Here is a 23,959-nt window from a genome sequence, read left to right as displayed (position 1 = left end):
TCCTGGGGCCTCATAATGGATATGTGGTTGGCGTATGAAAGTTCCCATTGGAAACCAAGTTCCCAGGCACACTGACACCATGTCATACAAGAAGAGGCTTTAGCTCGCACCCCCTTCTCAACCTGAAACAGTCCTGGGGACTCTGTTTATTCAATGTTATTTATATTTATTTATTTATTCAATTCATTTGTACTCCACCTTTCTCCCCAATGGAGACCCAAAGAGGCTTACAGAATTCTCCTCTTTTTCATTTTGTCCTCACAAGAACCCTATGAGGTTCAGACCTAAGTCTCTCAGGTCCTAGTCTGGCACTATTAACCACTATACCACACTCCTCTGTTGGGGAGCTCCATAAGCACATCGCCAGTACACAGTGTCCCCCAGGGCCATTTCAAGTGAGAAAAACAGTGTTGGGGAAAGCAAATCACTCTTTTCCTACTTGTTATGGTCCCAAAGCAAACTGCTATCCATGTGTATAGGAACTGAATTTCAAGTGGGAAATGGGCAAGCGCAAGTCTGTCTGACTTGTGGCAGACCAAGATCTGACCCAAGGATTGTATATTTGTCTTTAGGCCCTCAGTGAGTTAACTTGGTGAGCGCAAAGTGAGAGATGGATGGGACTTACAACTAACCACACACTGGACTTCAGATGCTTGGAAGTAGTGCTGCTGCTCTCTAATATCCTCTAAAACCCAGTGTGGTACAGAAACAAGCCATCTACTCTTCTCACAAGCTTGGACGAAGGATGGGGTGCAGGGTCACAAGCCAGTAAGTCCTGCTGGGCTTTGGAGACACTTGGAAGCAATGAGAAGACCTGCAGTTCCCAAAAGCCTCCCATGTCTGGAAGGGGTCAGCCTACGTTCTGACCTTCAGAAATGCCCTTGGTAAGATGATAACAGGCACAATTTTCCACTGTTCTCTTGCCCATAGGTGGATCTGGTCAATCCACCATAATCATCAGTTTCCAGATAATTCCAAAAGGGTCATGGATCTGTTGGCTAAGTTTTCCAGGTTATGACTTATTTTGAAAACCCTGGTTATACAAATGAGGGTGAAGCTGGCAGTCCCTTTTCTATTAGCATGCTAGAGATCCAGGTACAAAGTTTCTAGCCCTCAACATTTCCCAAGAGGCAGGATGGCCAAACTTTTCTAAAGGTCGCTCGTCATAAGAAACCAGGTCTTATAATGGTCTCTCATTGTAAGAAAATTAGGTCAAGGCAATTTCTCCTGCTTCCCACCATCCCACAAGTTTTGTCTGAAAGAAAACAAACCACACAGCTCACTTTGTGTTCTTGGAGTTTTTGGAGTAATTGGGGGTGGGCTGAGCGGCGAGGCCTGTTGGAGTGACGAAGTTTGAAGGAGTGTCAGTCGGCTTTCCCCCAGCTGGAGACTCTTTGGCCTTGCTTTTCCCAACATATTCTGAAATGGGGAAGGAAACACGGATCAAACAAAATTTTTTACTGCAGGTGTCACAGATGCTGAAAATGTAACAACAATCTGCTCTTGTCAGGAAGGCTTTGCCTGATTTACTGCAAGAAAAGACATGGTCAGGGTGAGATAATAGACAGCCCTATTTAAGGATGGTTAACTGATCATTTATATCTCGCCTTTCTCCCCAGTGGGAATCCAGAGCAACTCACATCATTCTTCCTGTTATCCTCACAACTCTGTGAGATAGATTAGGTAGAGAATATGTGACAGGCCAAGATCACCCAGCAAATTCTCATGGCACAGTGAGGCTTTGACCCTGGAGAATCATCACCCAGCACTCTAACCATAAAGTCACACTCAGTAGATTCTAATATATGCTCATGAAAAATAGTGATACAGATAATATCTTGGGTTCTTTAGCTCGTAGTCCCAGCCTGCACAAAGACTTTTGAACACAAAAAGCGAGTCTGTCTGGCAGATGAGGGTTTAGCCTTCCCTGTCTACATACAGAGTATTCTTTTGCATGAGGAAACATTCAGACTTGAAGGCTGCATTTGCAGTTGAAGGTGGCACAATCTGGACACGGCCTCAGTGAGCATTTGGCTGCAGTCTGACCCTGAGCTCTTGCTGGGTTCTGGGAACATTTGGATATTTAAAACAGATATCCAAGCGTTGCTCCTCGGTGGAAACCTGGTAATGTTCATTTGCAGCTGGAGCCCTTGTGGGCTTGGAGGTGGCGCAACTGCAGCCAAGAAAACTAAGGCAAAGCTGATTAATGTGCAGTGACCAAGACTTCTGGTATTCAGGACCTCCACAGCCTTTTCGCAAGGAATCAAGCAACGACAAGAAAAAGAAATGATGGAAATATCCCTCGGGAATTTTGCCACCATAACTCATGTTTTACCGTTTTGGATGTCAGCTCAGCCTCTGGCTGCTTCTCCACGATAACTTGAGATTTGCTGATGCTCCACTCCTTCCGCTTGAATTTATTAATCCGGTTCTCACCATCGTCTTTGGCAGAGGGTTCTTCTGTCCTGGAGATCACTGAAATCTTTCTTTCCATGAGTGGTTCAAGGATGGATCTGAAACACACAGGGAGGGTTACCCCCTGGCACCTCTCACCAGCTTGTAAACAGCTCATAAACGCCTCCGTACAGAGATGAAAAATTGTAAGAGCTGGAGAGGAATCTTCCATGGAGGACAGTTGGAAGGGAAAGGGCCATGTCAAACTTAAGGGCCCTGTAGCAAACCACAGAATCAAGCATTCTGGCCAAAAAGTGACACTCCTGAGTCCTGACCCACTTGAAGAAACCTTGTAGGCTCTGATGCCAGAGAGCCCTTCCCACTGCTGGTTTTCTCTACTCTTTACTTGGAGGACTGACAATGAGGCCCACCTTGATACCAGCTAGGCTTTGAGAGGGTTGGACCAATCTTGTATTGGAGAGTGGATTTCTGGAATGGGAGAGTAAAAACTCCATACACACACTCTGTTCCAAAATTTCCCACTATCACTACAAACCAAGGCTGCAATCAGTAACTCTTGATGTATGCCTCTATCTCTATTTTGTATCTCCTGGTCTGACATTACTGGCGACTCTGCTGCTAAATCCCCCCAGAAGAAAGGGTCCCTCTTGCCCTTCCTTGACTTGCTTCCCCCACGATTTGATGAGAATAGAGTTTAACAACCACAACTATTTCATTCTGTTGATCTGCGCTGTGTCCGCTGCTGGTGTCAGCTCATGCAGATTTTCATGCCCTTAGACTTAATTTCTCAATGAGAAACTCTGGCACTCTAACTTGCCTGGAAGTTAATGCTTTCTGATAATCCATAGGTTGCTGCTTAATGGTGAGGAAAGACACCCTGGCACCAGCAGTATGCTCCCATCCAAAGAGCCCTGGCACCAGAAGTATGCTCCCATCCAAATCCTTGGCTGACCCTCTGGCTTCTTATATGCCCTTTGTACACAACAAACATTTATTCTGAATCAGAACACATGAAATTATGGGAAACTATATTCTTTATCCAGGACATGGTAGATCTTGGTAGGGGGATGCCATCAGAAGACAAGTTCCCCATGCAAAGATCTCTTTGTGGAGAACCTTCTGTCTGAAAAGAATAACCTTCATCAACCCATGCTCTCCTCCCAGCTTGTTTCCTAACCACTTGCTGTGTCCCAGAATCCTCAGCATCAGTTCCTAGTACAGCCAATTTTCTATATAGCCAACATTCTTGCTTCTCCTGCACTTCAATGAGTTCTTTCTCCATTTTATCCTCACAATAATTCTCTGGTTAGGCTGCAAGGGAGTGACTGGGCCAAGGTCACCCAGTGTGTTCATGACTGAGTAGAAATGTGAAGTCTAATCTCTCCCCAGTTCAACTCTGCCAATAGTTCTCGTAAATGCCTGCACTCACCCATCTGATCCAGGCCTGGAGGAGGTACTGTCTGATGAGGTAGAGGAGGAAGTCACAGAGGTAACTGAGAGCCTTCTCAAAGTGGAAGACATGATGTATGGCAAAACCACCGATCCAGACCTGTTCTGTTTTCTCTCAGTCAGCGAGGAAGGCTGTGGGCCAAATTTAAAGGGGGAAGTGAAAAATCCAGAACATTTTTTTTAAAAAGAGAACAGATTTTTTCCCCAGAGGTTACAGATGTTGCTCAATGAAATGACATCACTTGGCAGGATACAAGAGTTTGATACCTGAGTTCCATAGGCTCTCAATTAGTATCCCAGTATGCATTGAGTGAGCAGCAAATGTTCAGAATGGTGAGTTTCTCAAAGACATTCGTTCAAGAGGTAGGATGCAAACATTTACCAGAGTTATCACACCATAGAGCTTCTCCACCTTTCCCCTCAGCTCCTTGAAGCATGAAGTCAGTCTATCATGGAGAGGCTTCAGCTGCTCTGTCAGCTTCTCGCCATGAATCCTGATGCCTTCTGCCAGCAAAGGCATCTGAAAGAGAGAAGAAGACTTGGGAAGTTATAAAGAAGAGAATGCAAAGGGAGTGTGTGTAAAAAGACGGACACTAGGGAATTTAGAGTATTTTACTGAATTGGAATCAAAAACTAAACTGGCACACTGCCCTCCCCTTTTTGTCTTGAATAAGCATTTATTTAGCTTTCCCCGCACTCTTCCTCCAAGGAGCTCAGGGTGACATAGATTATTTTGCACTTCCCTGTAGCACAGGTAAGGGAGCCCATTTAGCCCTACTTCAAGAGTGGCACTGAACATGCATCTCTCCAGTTTCTCCCATGTAAGAGAATGACTGTTACGCAGTCCTATCGAAAAAATAACAAATTGCCAAGCTGGGGAATACTGTTGTAATGAATAGATAACAAAACTTTGCCCTCTTCTGCTCTATCTCCTCCAAGCAATGATATATGTGGTGTTTGTGCGTAAATGTGTAAGTCAGTACTTGAGTAACGATGTCCTGAACAACAGAGAGAAGGATTGTGTGAACTGAGCCCTTGTGTGAATTGAACAAGGACACATCCCAATTCAGTTATGGGGACATGGTTTTGCCAGCTGCCTGAAATATAGCTAGACCAAAGCAATTGATTTAAACCAATGTAAATCACCTGTGTTACATGCTGGACTATTTGTACTAACATGTTGCAAACAGCTAATATGACAAGTGTGTTAAAGCAATAATCCATTGCCTCCCAGGCACCTCCTCCCCTCCTCCTAGAAAATACCTGTAGGGCAATCAATTGCTTGAGCAGTTCAATCTTATCTTGATCTTCAGGGTGCTCTTGAAGATATTTCTCTGTGAAAAATGCCTGAATGGAGGAAACAAGAAAAAAAGAGATAAGGCTATGAAAAGCCACTGAGCTCAACTTTCTACTAGCTCATTGTAAGAGACAAGATAGGGGCTTTTATTCGCTTTCATCAGTATTTCCAATACTCCAAGCAACTTACAATGGTAGAGTAAGAGGGAAAAAAACAACAGCAATAAAACAAAGAGCAATAATAAATTAAAACAAACAATGCAAACTGCAACAATAAAAAGTCTGAAAATGACTGTATCAAAATAAAGGAGATTATTACAATCCTCACAGAAAACAGCCGGAGAAGGGCTCTTCTTCATCATTAACAGTAAATCATCCTGACAAATCCTGCTCACTCCTTGAGGTCACATGTGCAACTACCTGAAAAGTCGTCCTCAGGAAAAGATCTGTTTGCAGCTGATGTGGAGGTTTGAGGGAGATGCATTTTTTATAGATTTATTTAGATACATTTGACCAAACTGAACTCTCCACAGGATTGCTGTAACACAGGTTCAGTTTTCATTGGCGATAGTGAGCAGAAAGACATCAAGACTGAAGAGATTAAAAAACTGGTTTCCAAGGTTCCACTCCACTCTGCAACTTTCTGTCATATTTCTGGCTGACCAAGTACAGAATGCTATTTCTGGGGCAAGGGGGCTATGAAGAGAAATAAGATTGATTCTTAAATCAAATTCTATTGGGCAAAATAAAGAGGCCATAATTAGGATAAACATGAAAGAAGGCTGAGCAACTTCTTGCCCCAGAGGTCACAGGAATGAGAAGCAGGTTTTACGCGGGCGCATGCCTTAGGTGAATGTTTTTAATGTCTCCCACATAAACAAATGATCTTCACTCTCTCTCCTGTAGACAAAATAAAAGCACTGTGCTTGAATAGGGCTGTTATGGTAAGGGTAAAGCATGAGGGATCTCACTGACTGGAATCCTGAGGACAGGTGAGCCATCTCCCTCCCTGGTACAATAAAAGACTTTCTACTAGTGTTTGCCAGTGAGAAAGAAAAAATCTATTTGAGTAGAAGGTTGATTTCTGGTAATCAACATGAACAAAACAATTAAACTATGATGATTAAGGCAGCCCACAAAACCCAAATTCCTTTTACCAACCAAATGAAAACAGGAAAATGTGAGCAAAAGTTGAAGACTGCCAGATGTGGCTGCCACAGCAGTCCTGAGCTATTTTCTCACTTTTGAAAGTCTAAGTTTAATACATCAGTAAAGAAGTATCTGCCCCAAATACTCCCTGGTTGGTAATTCTGTGGTTTCCCTTTCCTTTTGGCATTGGCAGACTGACTGTATCATAACAGGCAAACATTCCGATCCAAGGCCACCTGCCCTTCACTGATGTGACTATAAACACATAATTATAACTAATTTTTATTGTAATATGTCACATTCCTAGTTTTTCATAACTTATTCCACATCACTGTTACAACGCTGTGGTCTGTTACTGGAGATTGTTCTAAGCAAAGTCTCCAAATTCAGTACTAACACAACATATTCTGAAGCTGAGAAAAGAAAAAGAAAGAAAAGAAAGAGAAAGAAAGACAGAAAGGTTCTACAACTGGAATACATTATCCAAGCTGCTGTTATTTGATCACTGCAGTGGCAAAGGAAAGAAGACTCTGGACCATTCATGGCCAAGTGTTCTAAGGGTCAAGGCTGATCTTTCAGTTATGTCCTTGCTAAGATGGATAATTACACTAAATCCATCTTAGCAAGAATTTCAGGGAGAGAAGGTCAGAATGGCTCCAGCTGGATGTAAATGTCTCTTCACAATGGTCTCTTTGTTCTGCCACTGTCAAACTGATCTTTCTCTATTTTGCAACCCCCCTGCCTCCAGTCCCCTTTTCCTGGGTGCCTTTGCCATTTAGTTTCTCAACTTGCAGACAGGACATGGCCTTTAGTTCATTTTGTTTTATTTTATGTGCAGCCCCCTGTGTTGGGTTGCTTTAGAAGTCTGTAATTATCTGAATGGGGAAAAAAAGAAGAAGACTAACATGGCAGTTTCATGACCATGTCACCTGCTGGTAAATGTTGTACCTCCAATACACACAGAAGGCTATTCCATAGTTGTAAGATTTTTCCTCTCCCCTGGAGGGACTCAAAGAAGTTGATACTACCCTGAGACAGGTTTGCATTTTAGCCAGCTTTTAAAAACCGGGGTTCATTATCTATGAAGTAATTTCAGTTGGAATGCTTTCAGTAGTGTTATTACTATCTCAAGGATGGGGTGGGTTTTGTGACTGGATTTTGAACTTAACATTGTAACCTGCCTAGGGTTATTAGACTATTTATGAATGACTTGCCACTAATGAGGATGTTTTTTTTTCTGGAAAAGCAGTACAGAATGCCTTAAGCAAGTAAGCTACCAAGCCCCTCAACCTTGGAAGGCTTGAGGCTTGTGCACTTCTCGTCCCTCCCATTATATTCTTCTCTGTTTCATTCTTATTCAGATAAACCTCTCTCCCTGCAATGCCAGCTGCGCAGCTTACAGCAAAGGGACAAGGAAGCAGCTGACCTTCTCGTAGTTGGTGTATCCACCCATGACAGCTGGATCCACAATGCCGTTCAACAGCATGGAAAGGGGGTGCACTGGAAGGGTCCGGTCCCAGGCATGCTGCTGAACGCTGTTGCTGATTTTCTCATTGGTCAGTTCCATGGTTTCGATGGCATTCTCCAAGGGGCTGATCTCCTCCTGAAGAGAGTAAACAGGAACAAAACTATCTTGCATCGACAGATACCATGTGGCACCAACAAACAGTGGTCTCAGTTGGATGTACAGTATAATGTTAGGAAATCTGTCAGCCTTCCCTGCTTTCCACAAATTTAGATTTTGACCACATTTTCTACAGTATGATTAAAATGCATACAAATTGTGAGTGACAAAGGGCTTCGGTGCTGCTACTGGGCATGTTCTGCTGTAAGTGAGCATGCTTGGGAACATTTTTTCTGCACAACCTGACAGAAGGATACTTTTATTACTGTGCTTGTCAATGGAAACAGCTCGATCAGAACTGAACTTTTTGGTCTATATTATGTACAGAATTAAGCTAGACAAGAAGATCATGGGTCTCCCACTGCCTTTTCAAAAGGTAAATTTCACTAATGTTAAGTTCATATTTAGACAGGGAGAAGGGGTTTATCTGTGGTTCCACCAACTGATACCATCCTTCCTGCCTTCATTTTCATCTAAGAAAGCAGCGGGGGGGGGGGGGGCATAAACACCTGTCCTTGGTATGGCTTCCCCCCCTTCCCAGGAACCTGGGGGTAGGGAGAGTATTTCCACTGGGGAAACTGTACAGAAGGATTAAATCCCTTATTCCTTCCCTCTATGACCCTGATCCAAACTGGGGCTGTCCATGTATCAAAAATGTTGGGAAGAGTTGGTCATGGATCTACTAGGGTTGTTTTTGTTGAATAGTCAGAATTTAATCCTAAGGAACAATGTTGTAATTTTTTTTTTACAATACATTGTAAGGCTACAGGAGCTTAATCTTCAAGTTTAAATTTTGCATTGCCATTGATTTTCAGATTCATATTTCTCTTTTATTAGTTGTTGTGTATACTCTTTGCTTATGCCAATAAAGGGCTGATTTGATTTGGAACAACCCAACACCCAGAAGTGGAGAAGGTGAACCTTTCCCCATTGTCTACCTGTATGCTGAAGAAAAACTTCATCCACAACATTTCTGGATGTTATATTACTTTTCAAATTTCAAATTGTAAAATTTGTATGTTGGGATGAAAAGAATTAAACCAGCTATATAAGATGGGCAAATCTTGTTTCTAATCTTCTCCCTCCCTTACCCCATCTCCAACAGCTCAGATTGTAAATGCCACACTTAATTGCAACACATCCAGGCTTACCGTGGTAATCTGTTTGACTTCAAACCACTTGAGAATCCCGGGGAACGAATAGGCAGTGGTGTAGGTGATTCTTTCTATCCACATTGTCTAGTAAGCCAAAAAACAAAAAAGAAACTAAGAAAAACAAAAAAGAAACTAACAAGCTAACAAAGCAAAAAGTAGCCAGAATGGCATACACTGGTATACTGACAATTACCTCAGGTAGTACTTTTTAATAAGCAGAGAAAGCAAAAAAGAGGAAAAGATTCTCAAAGTGCAGGTCTCTGTCCTTTTGCTGGCTACTGCATTCAGTATAATGAGGGAAAACCACTTAAACCCTGGGGTGCGGGGTGGGAAGTAAAAGTTGAGTTCAAAAAACTGAGGACTCACCGCAAACTCATTCTCTGGATCTTTCTCTCCTTTCCTGAATGGACGGGAATATGTAAATTGCTGCACTTCATTGGCTCTATAGAAGCTAAAAGGAGCATATTGGAAAAGTCAAACAAATAATAGGGATTTTCAACCAGTTTCAAACCAAACTCTGATTCCTGTGCTGCTATTGTTTTGTTCAAAAGTGGTGATCAACTTAAAACAAAGATTGGGGATATAAGCTCCCTTGGTAGTAGTAAGGAAGAGACAGGTTGGTGGAAAATGCAATTGCCTGCCATATATCCAATGCTACTCATGAGTGTGGCTGTATATACAAGGAAAAGCGGTGATAAACCAGAGGCAAAAACAAGGGAATCCGAGGAGACCCTGGCTAGTTAGTCAGTGTGCTGCTGGTGGTAGGCTTCCATCACCCCCCATATACTGTGTAACTGTAGAATCATAGAGTTGGAAGAGACCCCAAGGGCCATCAAGTCCGACCCCCCTGCAATGCAGGAACACATAATTAAAGCACTCCTGACAGATGGCCATTCAGCTCCTTAAGAAATCCCCAAGTCCAACTGCTGGTTGCTGTCCAGCGCAAGCACTTGGCTTTGAGAAATGAAGGGAAAAAGAAATTGGGGTGCTGTGTGATTTCTGGGCTGTATGGCTGTGTTCTAGCAGCATTCTCTCCTGACGTTTCGCCTGCATCTGTGGCTGGCATTTTCAGAGGATCTGAATATCGGATCCTCTGAAGATGCCAGCCACAGATGCAGGCGAAATGTCAGGAGAGAATGCTGCTAGAACACGGCATACAGCCCGGAAACCACACAGCACCCCAGTGATTCCAGCCATGAAAGCCTTCGACAATACATTGAAAAAGAAATTACTTCAGTATCTGCTCCGGAACAGGCTTGTCCTTGTAGTTCGGTGGGGGGTTCATTACAGGCTTAACGATGAAGCACTGCACATCTGAGTTGTGTCCATTAAGGATAAGAAGCAAAAAAGGTTTTGACAGAATAAGCACATTTTACTCAGGACAAATGCATGTGCTAAGGAGGAAATGGAGATCTGTGCAAGAGATCATTCCACACTAGGTACAAGACACCTTTTCAAAATACCAAAAAACAACAACATAGGAATCAAGATCAAATATTGCATAACAGCGGTTTTCAAACTTTCTGTCTTTAGAGAAAACGTTCCCATGATGAATATCAAAATTTATGCATATGCATAAAGGACTTTCATACCAAGCCAGGTCATTGGTCTTTGTTGGTCTTTTAAACTAGTTATGCCAGGGTTGAACCAAAGCCTTCTGCATGCAAGGAATTTTACCACAGAATTATAGCCCTTTTTCTTGCCATGGCATTCCTGAGTGGTGCAAAGGATTTGGGGGCATGTTTTAAAGCACACATATTTCAACTGAGAGGAGCGTTGACCCACCTCTGCATTTTCCTTGTCACTCTGGGCAACCTGAAAATATACCTTAAAACACGCCCAGTAACTCCTCTGTGGTTGCACATTGCAAGAGAAGATCCAGTAATGGCAGATAAATCAACCTGAAAAGGAAGCTTGCCTCCCACCACTGATCTTGTTGAAGAACCAACAATAAGCTTCCTTCGGGGTACACCAGAACCTAGTCTGAAAACCTCTACTGTAGATTGAGATCAGGACTGTCCTTCACAATCCTAAAACTATCCCTGAAAAGATAGAAAAGTGAATAAAAGTTCAAAAGGAACAAGCCCAGCTGGTGAGGGGGCAAGGTGAAGGAGCAGTGAGTAGGTTGCTGTATAATATATATGCCGTTGCATTGCCCAGGCCTCTTCAGATTTTTAAGAGTGAGCACAGAAGCAACTTCTGTTCAAAAGTAAAGAGTTGATAGGAAAAACTGAATAGAGGCAAACCTGAATTTAAGGGCTATAAGAGGCTTCCTCCAACTTTCATAAAGATACCCATGGCATATATTAATCTGCCTCTGACAATAATATATGAAAGGGCACATTACTTTTCCAAGAATGTTTTTAAGAAGGGCCTTGGCTTGGATCCAGGCATTGCAGCTGGTTTATTTTGGGCCAAGGGAATGACTTTAGATCCAGCTGCCTCTGGAAAGGGATGCAATGTAGTATGGGAAGCTTTAGCTAGGGAGAACACTAGGAAAAATGTCTTAAATCTGAACTAGTGAGGTTTGACGATGCCGTATCCTTGCATTGAAAACTGTACACAGTTTTAAAAATTGTTCTCTAAGTAAACTCCAGGTGATCCACAGTCCCACAATATGAGGTATATATCTCCATATCTTCTCCCTGCTGCATAGGAAGCAAAATAGCACAACTAAATGATACCCCAAAAGATACATTGCTTTTGGGAAGCTTTGATCTCATCTGGTGGGGGAGCTGTGCTGCTCAGCTTCTCAGCATTTGGAAACTGGGTTAGTAGTTTCAAACTGAAGTCTTCTCTCCTTTCGTATTCCTTGCCCCGGTAGATGAAGATCTTGTTCTACATTAGGATAAATAAAAAAGAGAAAAGAAGGGATGCCTTTGTGCAGAAGCGTATCAGGGGGAAATGGCGCCTGGGGACAACACCTGCCTTGGCCGCCCCCTACCCCCATGCTCGGGAGCGGCTCTTGGGGCGGGTTGGATGGATGCTGTAGTGGCAGGCCAGGACCTGCTGTCACGGCACCTGTCCAAGCCGCCCCTGGTAATTGTAATCTTTAAAGTTTTAGTCTTTAAAGTTTGCTGACAACAGTATAGATTTTCTACATATCCTAGGATTTTAAAGGACTATTTAGCCATCTGGCCAGAAACAACATTCTTACCCGGAGAAAGGAGGGGAATCCATGCCCATAATATCCAACAGCAAAATATTCTGGTTGAGGTCTCATCGCCTTCATGATGTTCTCATAGAATGTGGCCCGTTTTTTCTGTAAGTGTTAGAGGAGGAGAGGGGGAAATTTTAAAACTTTCATTTTAAAGTTGTGCTAATGGGATTTTAAATTGCTAAACTTCAGTGCCTCATTAAATTGCTTAACTTCAGTGGTTTTGAAGTTCACTCCCACTAAAGAATCAAACAATAGCTCTATAAAGCCTATAGGTTCTGCATACCAGTTACAGAGAGACCAGCCTAAAATATATAATATACATACACACAGTAGAAGAGCTATTGCCTTTATGCCCCATTTTGTAGGCTTCACAGAAGCCTCTGGCCAGCCGTTATTGAAAAAGGACGCTGGACTAAATGGATCATTGCTCTGATCCAGCTGGCTCTTTGTGTATGAGAGAGAATGACACCATTTTGTCAGGTGGGAGCCTGCCATAAAGCAGAGAAGCACTAGAAGGAATGGGGGAATGAACAAGCTGATGGCAAAACACTTTTGCTTTTCTTAGGTAACCAAGTAGAGGCACCCAGGGCCAGGTGGCATTATCTCAGACGGATTCCACATGGGCCAAAAACAGTGGTGCAAAAACGGTGTGAAAACGGTGTAAACCCTTTTAGAAGAAGAAGAAGAGTTTGGATTTATATCCCCCCTTTCTCTCCTGAAGGAGACTCAAAGGGGCTTACAATCTCCTTGCCCTTCCCCCCTCACAACAAACACCCTATAAGGTAGGTGGGGCTTAGAGAGCTCAGAAGAACTGTGACCAGCCCAAGGTAACCCAGCTGGCATGTGTGGGAGTGCCCAGGCTAATCTGAATTCCCCAGATAAGTCTTCACAACTCAAGTGGCAGAGCTGGGAATCAAACCCGGTTCCTCCAGATCAGAGTGCACCTGCTCTTAGCCACTATGCCACTGCTTACACCATTTTCAACCATTTTACACCATTTTCACACCGCTGTTTTTGGCCCATGGGGAATCTGCCATAGTCTTCTGACCTTGAGTCCATCCTGCATTCCTGTCTTTCACACCTTCTGTAGTGTGGGATAGAGCTAAGGGATAGGGAAAGGGATGTGGGATTGATATATTGGGGTTGTTTGAATGCTCCAGCAGAATTAGCTTTTTCCCTCCAGCCTCTGTTGTCTGCCAATAAAGACGTCTAAACCTTCAAGTTATGGAGTGTTATTTGAGTCACAGACCCGGGGCTTGACACATTTAGACTAAATTCCTTTTGAGCTCTACCAGACAGGACATATCTATCCTAGTGACCCCTCTGCTCCCAGTTTGGTGCTATGGTCCTCTGCTAGGAGTGCTGGGAGTGACAGGGATTGTTTTGTCCCCTTTGGATATCCTCCTTTACCACTTCCCTTAAAAAACTACAGCTCTTACCAAGAGACTGCCCAGCCCTTCATAATCGAAAACTTTGTTCTCATACATGTCAGCCAGCTCCTTGCTTAGCTGGATTGCCTTCTCCCACATCTTCAGGATCATAAAAAGAAATAAACAGGCCAATGGATCAGCAGAGATTAATTAATACAGAGAAACACAGTTACTCAACCAGATAACCAAGCTATCTTCATAACAAATGCGTAGGATCTGCAAAGGACACAAAGGATTATGTATACTTTATCCCAGTAATTCTTACGCATGTAACCCTCCTGTAACATAAGCTAGGTAATCCATATTTCAGTTACATCTTTAAGGTCACATGAGCCTGCCACAAGAGCTGAGTCATGCAAGTGCAAATGTTCAGTATAGGTGGTTATATCAACATGATGACAATTTTTTTAAAAAAGTTTAAAAGTAAGGGTGATTGTATATAATTAAAACATAACAGGTACCAAAAGATGAGCTACCAAACGCTAAATTAAATCTTTCAAATTGCTGTTCCACAAATCAGAGTGGGGGGCATGAGGTTACAGGCACCCTTGCTGCTTCTCCCTGTGGAGGCAGGAAAAGAACTGTCTCAGGGGGAATTCCCATGCGGACGGGAAGAGGAGCTTTTACATCATTTTCTGCCTCCCTGAGCACAGGGTGGGAAACACTCACAAGATGTCCTCCAGGACAGGGGAGAACTAATAGGCCTTGAGGACAATCATAACATCCTCGGCCTTATACACAGTACCATAAACACTGAAAAAGACTGTATCAGTACTCATCAACAATAATGAAGCTATCTAACATTCATGAGGGCTTTCAGTAATGAAAACACTTCACACAGATTTGATTCCAAATCGTGCATATAATCTCTATTCAACAACACCACATTAATAATTCAGAAAGAAAAATCAAAACCCAGAATTAGGTCCAGGCTAAAATTTAGCAACAGAAGGAGAGATGTAATTTTCCTTTCTTCCTGAAGATGGCCAGTTTGCTTTTCATGCCACTCCTGTTCTCAGGAAACAAGTAGGTATGAATAAAGGGTTCTACAGACCCCAATCCTCCCCAGAAGTAATAATCCATACAACAGTAATTGTTCAAAATCCTGGAAAACAGGCCTACATCATTTGTCATATTGCAGTTGGGTGACCTAGTGCTACCTAGATAACTTGTGGCTGAGAAGAGTCTTGAACTAGCAAGCTCCACCAGCACTCATAAATCTTGATGATAAAGATTGTCTTGATAATCATTAACAATACTAAAAAAATGCCCACCTATTTACAAGTAACCAAAAAAAAGGCAGAGCTGCCCACTAAAACTCCATGGGTGGGGCTACTCCTTAAGTAGTTCTTGTCTAACAGACCACATCTTCCAATTCTGCCTGTTTGAAAACACCCAAGGAGTCCCACACACGCTGGCTCACCTTGCCTTTGTCTAGGAATGCAATGATTTCCTGGTACAGCTTCTCCTTGAGCTCCTGTTGTGAATAGACATAGTAGCTGTCCCTCTGAAGCAGATGTGGGACACATGGCTTGTCAGACCACTAGCGTAAGAAAAAGAACATGATCATTTCTGTAATATTGCTCCTGGGAACACAATTCCACAATCTGAGACATCCAAATAGAAACCTTCTAAAAGTCTACAGAGATCAGGGATATGGTCTAGAACAGGCTGATGGGAATTGTAGTTCCTGAACATCTGGAGAGCCGCAGGTTCCCTACCCCTGGTCTAGAAAATAAAAGTTAGGGGTGTTTCAATCCCATAGAAAATTTCTCACTGAGCTGTTCCACACGGGGAATAGAATGAGGTGGTAGAGTGGTACCAGAACTTCAAAGTTGGTCACTACCAGTTATTGCTGTCAAAAGTTCACCTGGAGTAACTCAGCATGAAGGAGAAGCGTGTAAGCTGCCTCGGTGTAGTTTTCACAATCTCTGTGCAGGTCCCGGAGTTTATACAAATATCTAGAATGATAAAACACGTCAGAAAACTATTGTAATGGCCAAGGCTTGAGTTCCAAAGGAAGAATCCACCGCACAACAATTCCCCCTATTCACCCCACACCTCCAATAGAGGGCTCACCTGATGTATATATCCTCTCTCTTTTTTTCTTTATAAAAATTCTGCAAAAGAAAAAAGTAGTACTCTGAATAACAGAACCAAATTTCACAGAGAAAAGTGCAAATCAAATACATACAGAAGGCATGTGTTCTTAACAAGAGGTTCATCTGAAAAATAACTGACACCATGTTTGATTTGGGCTGTGGAGCCCTGGGATAAAATCCTTATTTGGGCCTATAAAACCTGCTTGAAATGTGGACATAGCTATCAGCCAGCTAACCCATCTGTCCCAGGAAAAAACTGAGGGGAACAGCAGACATGTCATTCTCAGCAGCGTCAGGCTCAACATCTATAGATGTCAAACAAAACAAACATAATATGCACATTCTCCCTGCATTCATGGGGTTTCGGCCCATGAATGCAGCACCAGGTTTGTCCAAGAGATAGTATAATAGAAGTCATTTGGATAGTCTGAGATCCCTGCCCGTACCAGCACATTCACGGTGCAACTCATGCGGTTTTCTTTGCTGCCATCTTGCATGATGGTCCTGTAATCCAGGAGATTCTCCAGCAAGCTGCTAACCAACAGAGCAAATACCTCCCCTGAGCTTGATAGGTACGTATGCTTCTGACAGCGTTCCAGCAGACTGTGGCGAGCGCATTGGAATGAAGAAAGAAGAGACACATTAGAAATTCTACTTTTTACATTATATTTAATTTCACCCCCCAACCTGCTCCACCTCAATGGTTCAGCGTACATACGAAAAGCTACAGACACAGTCTGAAAATATGAAAATACAAGGGTCAGTAAAAAGAAAATGTCAGAATGATTCCTTTTGTTCTACCTCAGCCTATACCAGGAAAAAAATTGTATTATTGTTACATGGATTCCATTTTATGTTTTAAAACAAGGCAATATCCTTCTAACACTCATGGATGACAGGAAATGTCAGTCTTGTGAAAAGTTCAGAAAACAAAACGGACATATGGACAATCCTTAGCAGAGGCCTTAGTCGTCCCTCAAACCTCTACAACAGTTTTCTCTTTTGTAGCTTTCTGTCATGCTAGTTGTTGTTCCAAGTGTCAAAAATCCAGTGTGAATCAAACTAGTTAATGCTGGCTGTGGGTTTGTTTCATGCACAACAGGGATTTTTAAAGGGCAACATAGACTTGGGGTACTTTCACACATGCAGAATAATGCACTTTCAATCCACTTTCAATGCACTTTGCAGCTGGACGAACTAGCAAAATCCACTTGCAAACAATTGTGAAAGTGGATTGAAAGTGCATTATTCTGCATGTGTGAAAGTGCCAATAGTCCTGAGCATGAGGTAATGCAGCTGAGAATTAATTCCTGCCAGCAGATCGCTTAGTGTCAGCCTGTGGCAGGATAACTTGTTCAGCCTTTGGATAGATCGAAAGTGAGGACGGCCTTGGCACATGAGGACTCCTTTCAGTTGTCACATTTGCATTTAAAAGAAACACACTCATCTAAAATCTTCTAGTTGGGAGAAAACACAGCTCCAGCCTGAACTACCTGTAATGGCAGCACTGATATATGCTGCAGTACTACTCAAGGCTTAGAATGTGACATTAAAACTATGTTATGCAAAGTATTGCAGGAAAAAACAGACATGATGAAAATTTCTTATTTCTCTGTCAATCTGTAAAAAGAACTGTGTGTGTGGGCAGCGGCAATTTGAGCAAAGGAAGAGGGGGTTCCACTCTTCTTAACCATTTATTTGGTTTCCATTCTTGAACTAGACTCCCAGAGTCTTAACCCTTTATTTGGTTTCCCCTATTGAACTAGACTCCCAGAGTGTTCTTCAGCATTTTAAAACTTTTAAGTTTTTTTTCCTTTCTGAAACTGCACTACCTTTTCTTAAACAGCCTTTAAGCCCTGACCTTCACTATATGGTTCTCTCCTCCTCCATTTTGACTCCACAACACTGTGAAGTAAGTCAGGCTGAGAGATAGGAATTGTTCCAATGCCCAAAATGAGCTTTATATTTGAATGAGGATTGGAACGTAGGTCGTCCCAGATCTCAGTACAACATTCTTACCAAGACACAACACTGGTTCTCAGTGACTGCATATATAGTGTTTACTTTTCATAGGAAGAGGTCCATGATAATGGTGGCACCTGTCTAGGCCAGACAAATAGTATACCTATAAAGATAATCAAGAGCACTCACACACTTACAGTTTCTCCAGCAAAACCTTGTACTGTTCATCTCCTCGACCCCCTTCAACTTCCTGATCCAGTTTGGTTATAAGTTCATTTTCAAACTACAAAGGCAAAGCAAAAGAATCAGAAATCATATAATATTGATGATCCACTTCATATCCCAAAACTGCCAACACAAGATGTTTATCTGCACTTCCTGTATTTAAAAGAACTTTCTTCAGCTGTTTCACATGGTCACTTCACAGACAGGAAGATAAGCAACTCTGAAGGGATCCCTAAATAACATTTTCCTTCATGTCAGAAAATAAAATAATAATAATCTGGCACCAGAGACTTATAATGGTTAACAAAGAATCAAATGTTTTTATTTACAAGAACTAAATCAGGAAGTTTTTCTGGCAAAGGACAAATACACACACACACACACACACAAAGACAAGAAGCTAGTTTTAGATAGGTTACTATTTACAAGTTGTTTCAGTATCTTTTTACACTTAATACAAGGTTCATACAGGTTACTTTCTTCAGTGCCTTCAATTTGTTGCTGTCAATTTGTTTAGTGCCTTCAATTTGTTGTATACACACAATAAAGACCCACCAGCTTTCTGTTTGGCTTTCTAGTTTATGTGCTAAACCTTTAATTCTGCCGATGGGTAAGTGTAACCTACACAGTTCCTCAGACACTAACTTGAAAGTCTCTCCACTAGAGTGTCACTTCTCCACTAGAGTGTCACTGTGCTTCTCACAGAAGGACTTGGGACTTTCCTCCAGGAAACCCAATCCTTTCTCTCTTTAAAAACTCAACCACCCTCAGGAGTTTCACTGCCCCATATCTGAGTGAGTTCTCCTCCGAAAAATCAGTGAAGCCACTGGTGTGATTAATCAGTGTCACTGTATTGAGGTTAACTCCAGGACCTTGGCACAGATTCCCTATTTTAAAACTGTCCTGTTCACTCTGATTCTCACTTCAGTTCTCTCCTCAAAACTCTCAGTGCTCTGGCTAAGAATGCTCACAGTTTCCTCCAGCTGAACATGTGAAGTTCTATATTAAGCCTTTGGGCTCTCAACATTCTACTGCCTGTATGTGACTGTCTATATATATATATCACATACCCCAAATCTCAACCTCCCACTTCCCTCCAGAAACCCATTTTTGTACTTTTCCCATACCTTATGGAAGCTCCTGCTCCCACTGAAGTTAAATTCACACTGCATCATATCAAAGAAGATGGGGATGGTTGCCTTTCGCAATTCAGGCTCAGGTGTCAAGGTCACCTCCAGGATCGGGCCAACCATAGAAGGGATGAATTTGATCTTGTGAGGTCCTGCAAAGAAGGGGATCAGGGACAAAGCAGATGGCCATTCTGCCACATCTGCTTCAGAACACACTGCTCTTGTTAATAGAATAATAATGATTAACAATGCTCCACATGTATAGAGTGGTTTCAGTGTCTGAAGAACCTTCTCTAAATTATCCTATCTATGCATTACTGAAGGTTTTCACGGCTGGAATCAACTGGCTGTTGTGGGTTTTCCAGGCTGTTTTCGAAGTCTGTTTTCCAGACCTATGGCCACACAGCCCAGAAAACCCACAACAGCCAGTATCTTCTTATCATTCTTACAGCAGCCCTGTAAAGTAGTGCCAGTAGTATCTCCATAAGGCTAAATAGTCTGTCAAGGCTATCAAGTGAGGTTAAAGAGGAGGCAAGATTTGAACCAGGGATCCTCAGATTGTAGTTTCACCCTTTTAGCTGCCATGCTCCTGAAATTCTATGTGCTGTAATGGCTGAGAGGCATTTTCAAGGGTACTGGTGGCCTGTTCACTCTTTTCACTGCTTTGAGCACATTATAATCATACCCACCATTCTTTGCATTACCTTTAGTGAGGAACTCAGGACTGTAACCAGCATAGCTGGGGAGATCTGGTTTAAAACCACCACTGTGCCAGTGTGCCATCAAGTATTCAGATTCTCAACCCCACTTTCTCCTATATATCCTTCAGTCTCCAAAGACAACCTCTCCAGCAAAAAAGCTTGTGGCCTGCCCATGAGATGAAGGAATGCACTGTGTACAGCTTGATCTTACAAATGAAGGCTGACTCTGCACTACTCAAGCTATGTAGACCCCATAACTGCCACTCCACATTCTTAGCAGGTGCTTGATGCTTACCTAAGTTATTCCACATGTCTTTTATTTTGAAGCCAATGTCCTTCCTCATGTCCCCATATCTGCAGAAAGAGTACATGGAATTAGAGAGAGAAAGAGAGTGGGAATACACACCAACATTTGATTTTCACAAATATCCAGGGGAACCAAGGCCTGGTTCTGCAAACAGTTGGCCACCCTTCTGCCCCATGCCATAAAACTTTGGTCTTCAGCTGGTAAGTAGTGACAGACGATTAGGTTATATTATTTTATTATTTATTATTTTATTTTTATTTATTATATTTATAAACCGCCCTCCCCCGAAGGGCTCAGGGCGGCGAACAAACAAATAGATAGAGCACAAATAAAATCAAATTTTTAAATAGTTATTAAATATGGCTCTATAAGTTAAAATCGACCCCCATTAAAATGCAGCATCTATCAAAATTACCGATGGCGTCCTACTCGTAGTCCCCTAAGAAAAGAGGGGGGGAGGAAAGAAGAGGGAGGGGGAATGGCAGGGTCCACAGATTTTAGAAAGTGGGGGGGGCATCAGCGGCCGGGCTCCCCAAAGGCCCGGTGGAACAGCTCCGTCTTGCAGGCCCTGCAAAATTCATTAAGATCCCGCAGGGCCTGCGTAGTTGGAGGAAGAGCGTTCCGCCAGGCAGGGGCCAGAGCTGTAAAGGCTCTGGCCTGGGTGGAGGCCAGCCGCATCATTGAGGGGCCAGGGATCACCAGTAAATTTGCCTCTGCTGAGCGCAGAGGCCGATTTGGGACATATGGGGCAAGACGGTCCCGTAGGTACGAGGGTCCCAGGCCGCGCAAGGCCTTAAAGGTCAAAACCAACACCTTGAAAACAATTCGGAATTCAATCGGTAACCAGTGCAGGCGGCACAGCACAGGCGAGATATGGTCTCTGGCGGCACCTCCTGTGAGCAAGCGTGCCGCCGCATTCTGGACCAATTTTAATTTCCGAATCAGACGCAAGGGAAGGCCTGTGTAGAGCGAGTTGCAATAATCCAGTCTGGAGGTGACCATTGCGTGGATCACGGTGGCCAGGTCCGGTTGAGAGAGGAAGGGGGCCAGCCGCCGGGCTTGGCGCAGATGGAAAAACGCAACCCGGGTTACATGGGCCACCTGGGTCTCCATTGAAAGAGATGAATCCAGGTGGACCCCCAGGCTACGAATGGAGGAGGCCGGTGCCAATGTAGCCCCCTCCCATGTTGGCGGCTGGAGATCCCCACCCCCTCCTTCCCGCCCCAGCCAGAGGATCTCCGTCTTTGACGGGTTCAGTTTTAACCTGCTCTGCTTCAACCAACCAGCAACCGCCTCCAAACAATGCTGGAGAGCCGCAGGGGCGATGACCGTTCCCCTCTCCATCAACAGAATGAGCTGAGTGTCATCAGCGTACTGATGACAGGTCAGCCCAAAGCTCCGTACCAAATGAGCAAGGGGTCGCATATAGATGTTAAATAATAGCGGGGACAACAGTGCCCCCTGAGGCACACCACAATGAAGTGGGCACCTCCGGGAAGCTTGGTCCCCGCACCACACTTGCTGACCCCAGTCCCGGAGAAACGAGGCAATCCACTGAAAGACAGTGCCCCGCACCCCAGAAGCGGCCAGGCGGTGGGTCAAAAGGTCGTGGTCGACCACATCAAACGCTGCGGTAAGATCTAACAACACCAGCAGCGCCGATCCGCCTCAGTCAGGTAGCATACGGAGCGTATCTGTGACGGCGACAAGAACAGTCTCCGTCCCATGCCCAGCATGGAAGCCATACTGGAAGGGATCGAGCGCCGATGTGTCCTCCAGGAAGCCCTGAAGCTGCTCCAACACCACTCTCTCAATTACCTTCCCCAGAAACGAAAGATTCGAAACGGGGCGGTAATTGGCCAGATCTCCAGGGATCTAACGATGGATGCTTTTTTAAGAGTGGGCGGACCACTGCCTCCTTCCAACCCACCGGAATAACTCCTGGCTCAAGGGAGCTATTGACGATATTCAACAGGTGGGGTCAGTAGCTCCACCCGGCATGCTTTAATAAGCCAGGAGGGGCCACCCGGATCCAGAGGACAGGTAGTAGGTCTAACAGAAGCCAGGACCCACAATGTCGACAGCTGGCTTCAGAGAGCAGGGAAAACTGCTGGGTCAAACAAGCGCCAGAAGACGGCAAGGGAGCCTCCAGTTCATTTATTGTCTCTAAGGTGGAAGGAAGGTCCTGGCGGAGCGACGCGACTTTATCCACAAAAAAGCTCATAAATGCCTCACAGCTAATAGCCAATTGTTGATTTGTAGAGCCCTCAGACAATGAGGTGAGTGACCGAATGATACGAAATAATTGTGCCAGGCGAGAGCTAGCAGATGCGAGAGAGGAGGAGAAGAAAGACAGGGCTGCAAGTCGCCATCTCATAGGCCTTCATAAACGTCCTATAAGATGTTCGCGCAGCCCTGTCACGAGATTTCCTCCACACTCGCTCTAGCCGTCTGAGCTCCCGTTTCATATGGCGTAGCTCCTCAGTGTACCAAGGAGCTAGCCGCGACCGGGATAGAAGCAAAGTTGATAGAAGCAAAGTTGCTTATGATAGAAGCAAAGTTGCTTATGCCATCAACCATCTCTTTTTAAATGAAGTTTTTAGTTGGGAGAGAGAAGCAAATGTGGGAGAAAGGAACCCAAAAGCACCACTTATATCAGAGCAAAGTCTTCTGCAGAGGACTACTGCCTCTGCAATGGACGCAGTTGGGGTGCAAATGGAAGCAAGGCTGATGTTCCAAGACCACATGTTTTAAAGTGCAAACTGGTCCTAAAAAGTAAAACAAATAATATGAAAAAACTCACATGAAAACTTACTTCTTGACCATCTTGTTCCGTTTGGCCTGCGAGAAGCTCTCCAGCTGGAGGGAATCGTGGGTAAGAAAGGCTACAGCCAAGTGAAAGTAATTATTCCACAGCTGAGAGGGAGGGAATTGAAAAGGGGAGAATATGTTACAGAACAGACTTGATTAAATTTGGATTAATAATTTCTCAGTTTTCTTTCCTATGAGGACCCAGAGTTGCTCATAACAGAGAAAAATCCACCGTGGATTGGGATTCTGAGGCAGAAATACAAATCACTTGGGAAGCAAAGGCAGGAGAAAGTGGAGCTCACACTTAATCTGCAGCACCCCTTCTTAACCATTCACCAGGGAAGGAACTTCAGTCCCCAAAGCAGCCAGTAAGACAACTAGACCCGCCCTCCCCCTCATCCTTTGCAGCTCTGACAAGGCAGAGTTCTTCAATCTCAAAGGTAAAGATTGGCAGTCACTGCATCACTTTCAATGCCTCTCCTCTCTGCTGAAGAATGAGTTCAACAGCTCCAGTTTCTCCCAACACTTTTTGCATGTGCAGTGAAAGAATAGCTTCTCACATCAACAATGCACTACTTCAGCCCAGCTCCACTCACCAGATGTCTCTACTGAAGTGGAAGACCTCAGTCAGAAAGTTAATAATAGCATTTTAAAAACGCTTTGAATTATACAGACATTACTAACTTCTACTGCAAATCCTGAGAAATGATTGCCAGAGGTGCAGATGACACCATCAGGACTGACGTTACCTGCAGTTCAAAACTTGTCTCATTCAAGAAGAAGCGGTGGAGCACAGAAGTATATTGGTTAATGGCTCGAAGAAAAACGCTGGAAAAGTTAAGGAAACATGGATGAGGAAATGCTGCAAGTATCTGTAATCCCTGTAAAGCCAGAGGAGGTGTTTGGAAGTGTTTCCACAAATTATCAGGCACTGTTTCTATTTTATACTGGCTAAGAAGCCGAGACCATTTATATTGTTTTTAAAAACAACATGATCTTCAAGGAGATGGTTCTGTGAGTTCAAAACAACCCGTGTTAAAGAGA

At 43.6% G+C, this 23,959-nt stretch overlaps 1 protein-coding gene across 2 annotated transcripts in view; it reads right to left on the bottom strand.

The window, feature by feature from the left end:
• The window catches only part of DOCK5 (dedicator of cytokinesis 5), a 133,156-nt gene that overhangs the window by 8,638 nt on the left and 100,559 nt on the right, over window positions 1-23,959 (bottom strand). For both annotated transcript variants that reach the window (XM_048513582.1, XM_048513580.1), the window contains 21 exons: window positions 23,665-23,743; window positions 22,920-23,020; window positions 20,093-20,151; window positions 19,094-19,248; window positions 17,939-18,024; window positions 16,226-16,382; window positions 15,757-15,797; window positions 15,548-15,638; window positions 15,101-15,220; window positions 13,687-13,776; window positions 12,245-12,349; window positions 11,784-11,925; window positions 10,320-10,401; window positions 9,454-9,538; window positions 9,085-9,171; window positions 7,736-7,912; window positions 5,128-5,211; window positions 4,247-4,384; window positions 3,845-3,996; window positions 2,336-2,513; window positions 1,284-1,419 (listed from right to left, as the gene is read on the bottom strand). In XM_048513582.1, the coding sequence (XP_048369539.1) occupies window positions 1,284-1,419; window positions 2,336-2,513; window positions 3,845-3,996; window positions 4,247-4,384; window positions 5,128-5,211; window positions 7,736-7,912; window positions 9,085-9,171; window positions 9,454-9,538; window positions 10,320-10,401; window positions 11,784-11,925; window positions 12,245-12,349; window positions 13,687-13,776; window positions 15,101-15,220; window positions 15,548-15,638; window positions 15,757-15,797; window positions 16,226-16,382; window positions 17,939-18,024; window positions 19,094-19,248; window positions 20,093-20,151; window positions 22,920-23,020; window positions 23,665-23,743 (2,345 nt within the window). The remainder of the gene's footprint in view (window positions 1-1,283; window positions 1,420-2,335; window positions 2,514-3,844; window positions 3,997-4,246; window positions 4,385-5,127; window positions 5,212-7,735; window positions 7,913-9,084; window positions 9,172-9,453; window positions 9,539-10,319; window positions 10,402-11,783; window positions 11,926-12,244; window positions 12,350-13,686; window positions 13,777-15,100; window positions 15,221-15,547; window positions 15,639-15,756; window positions 15,798-16,225; window positions 16,383-17,938; window positions 18,025-19,093; window positions 19,249-20,092; window positions 20,152-22,919; window positions 23,021-23,664; window positions 23,744-23,959) is intronic.

The sequence above is a fragment of the Sphaerodactylus townsendi genome, linkage group LG12, assembly GCF_021028975.2.
Source record: "Sphaerodactylus townsendi isolate TG3544 linkage group LG12, MPM_Stown_v2.3, whole genome shotgun sequence".
Lineage (NCBI taxonomy): Eukaryota > Metazoa > Chordata > Lepidosauria > Squamata > Sphaerodactylidae > Sphaerodactylus > Sphaerodactylus townsendi.
This window is presented reverse-complemented; position numbering and strand designations above follow the sequence as displayed.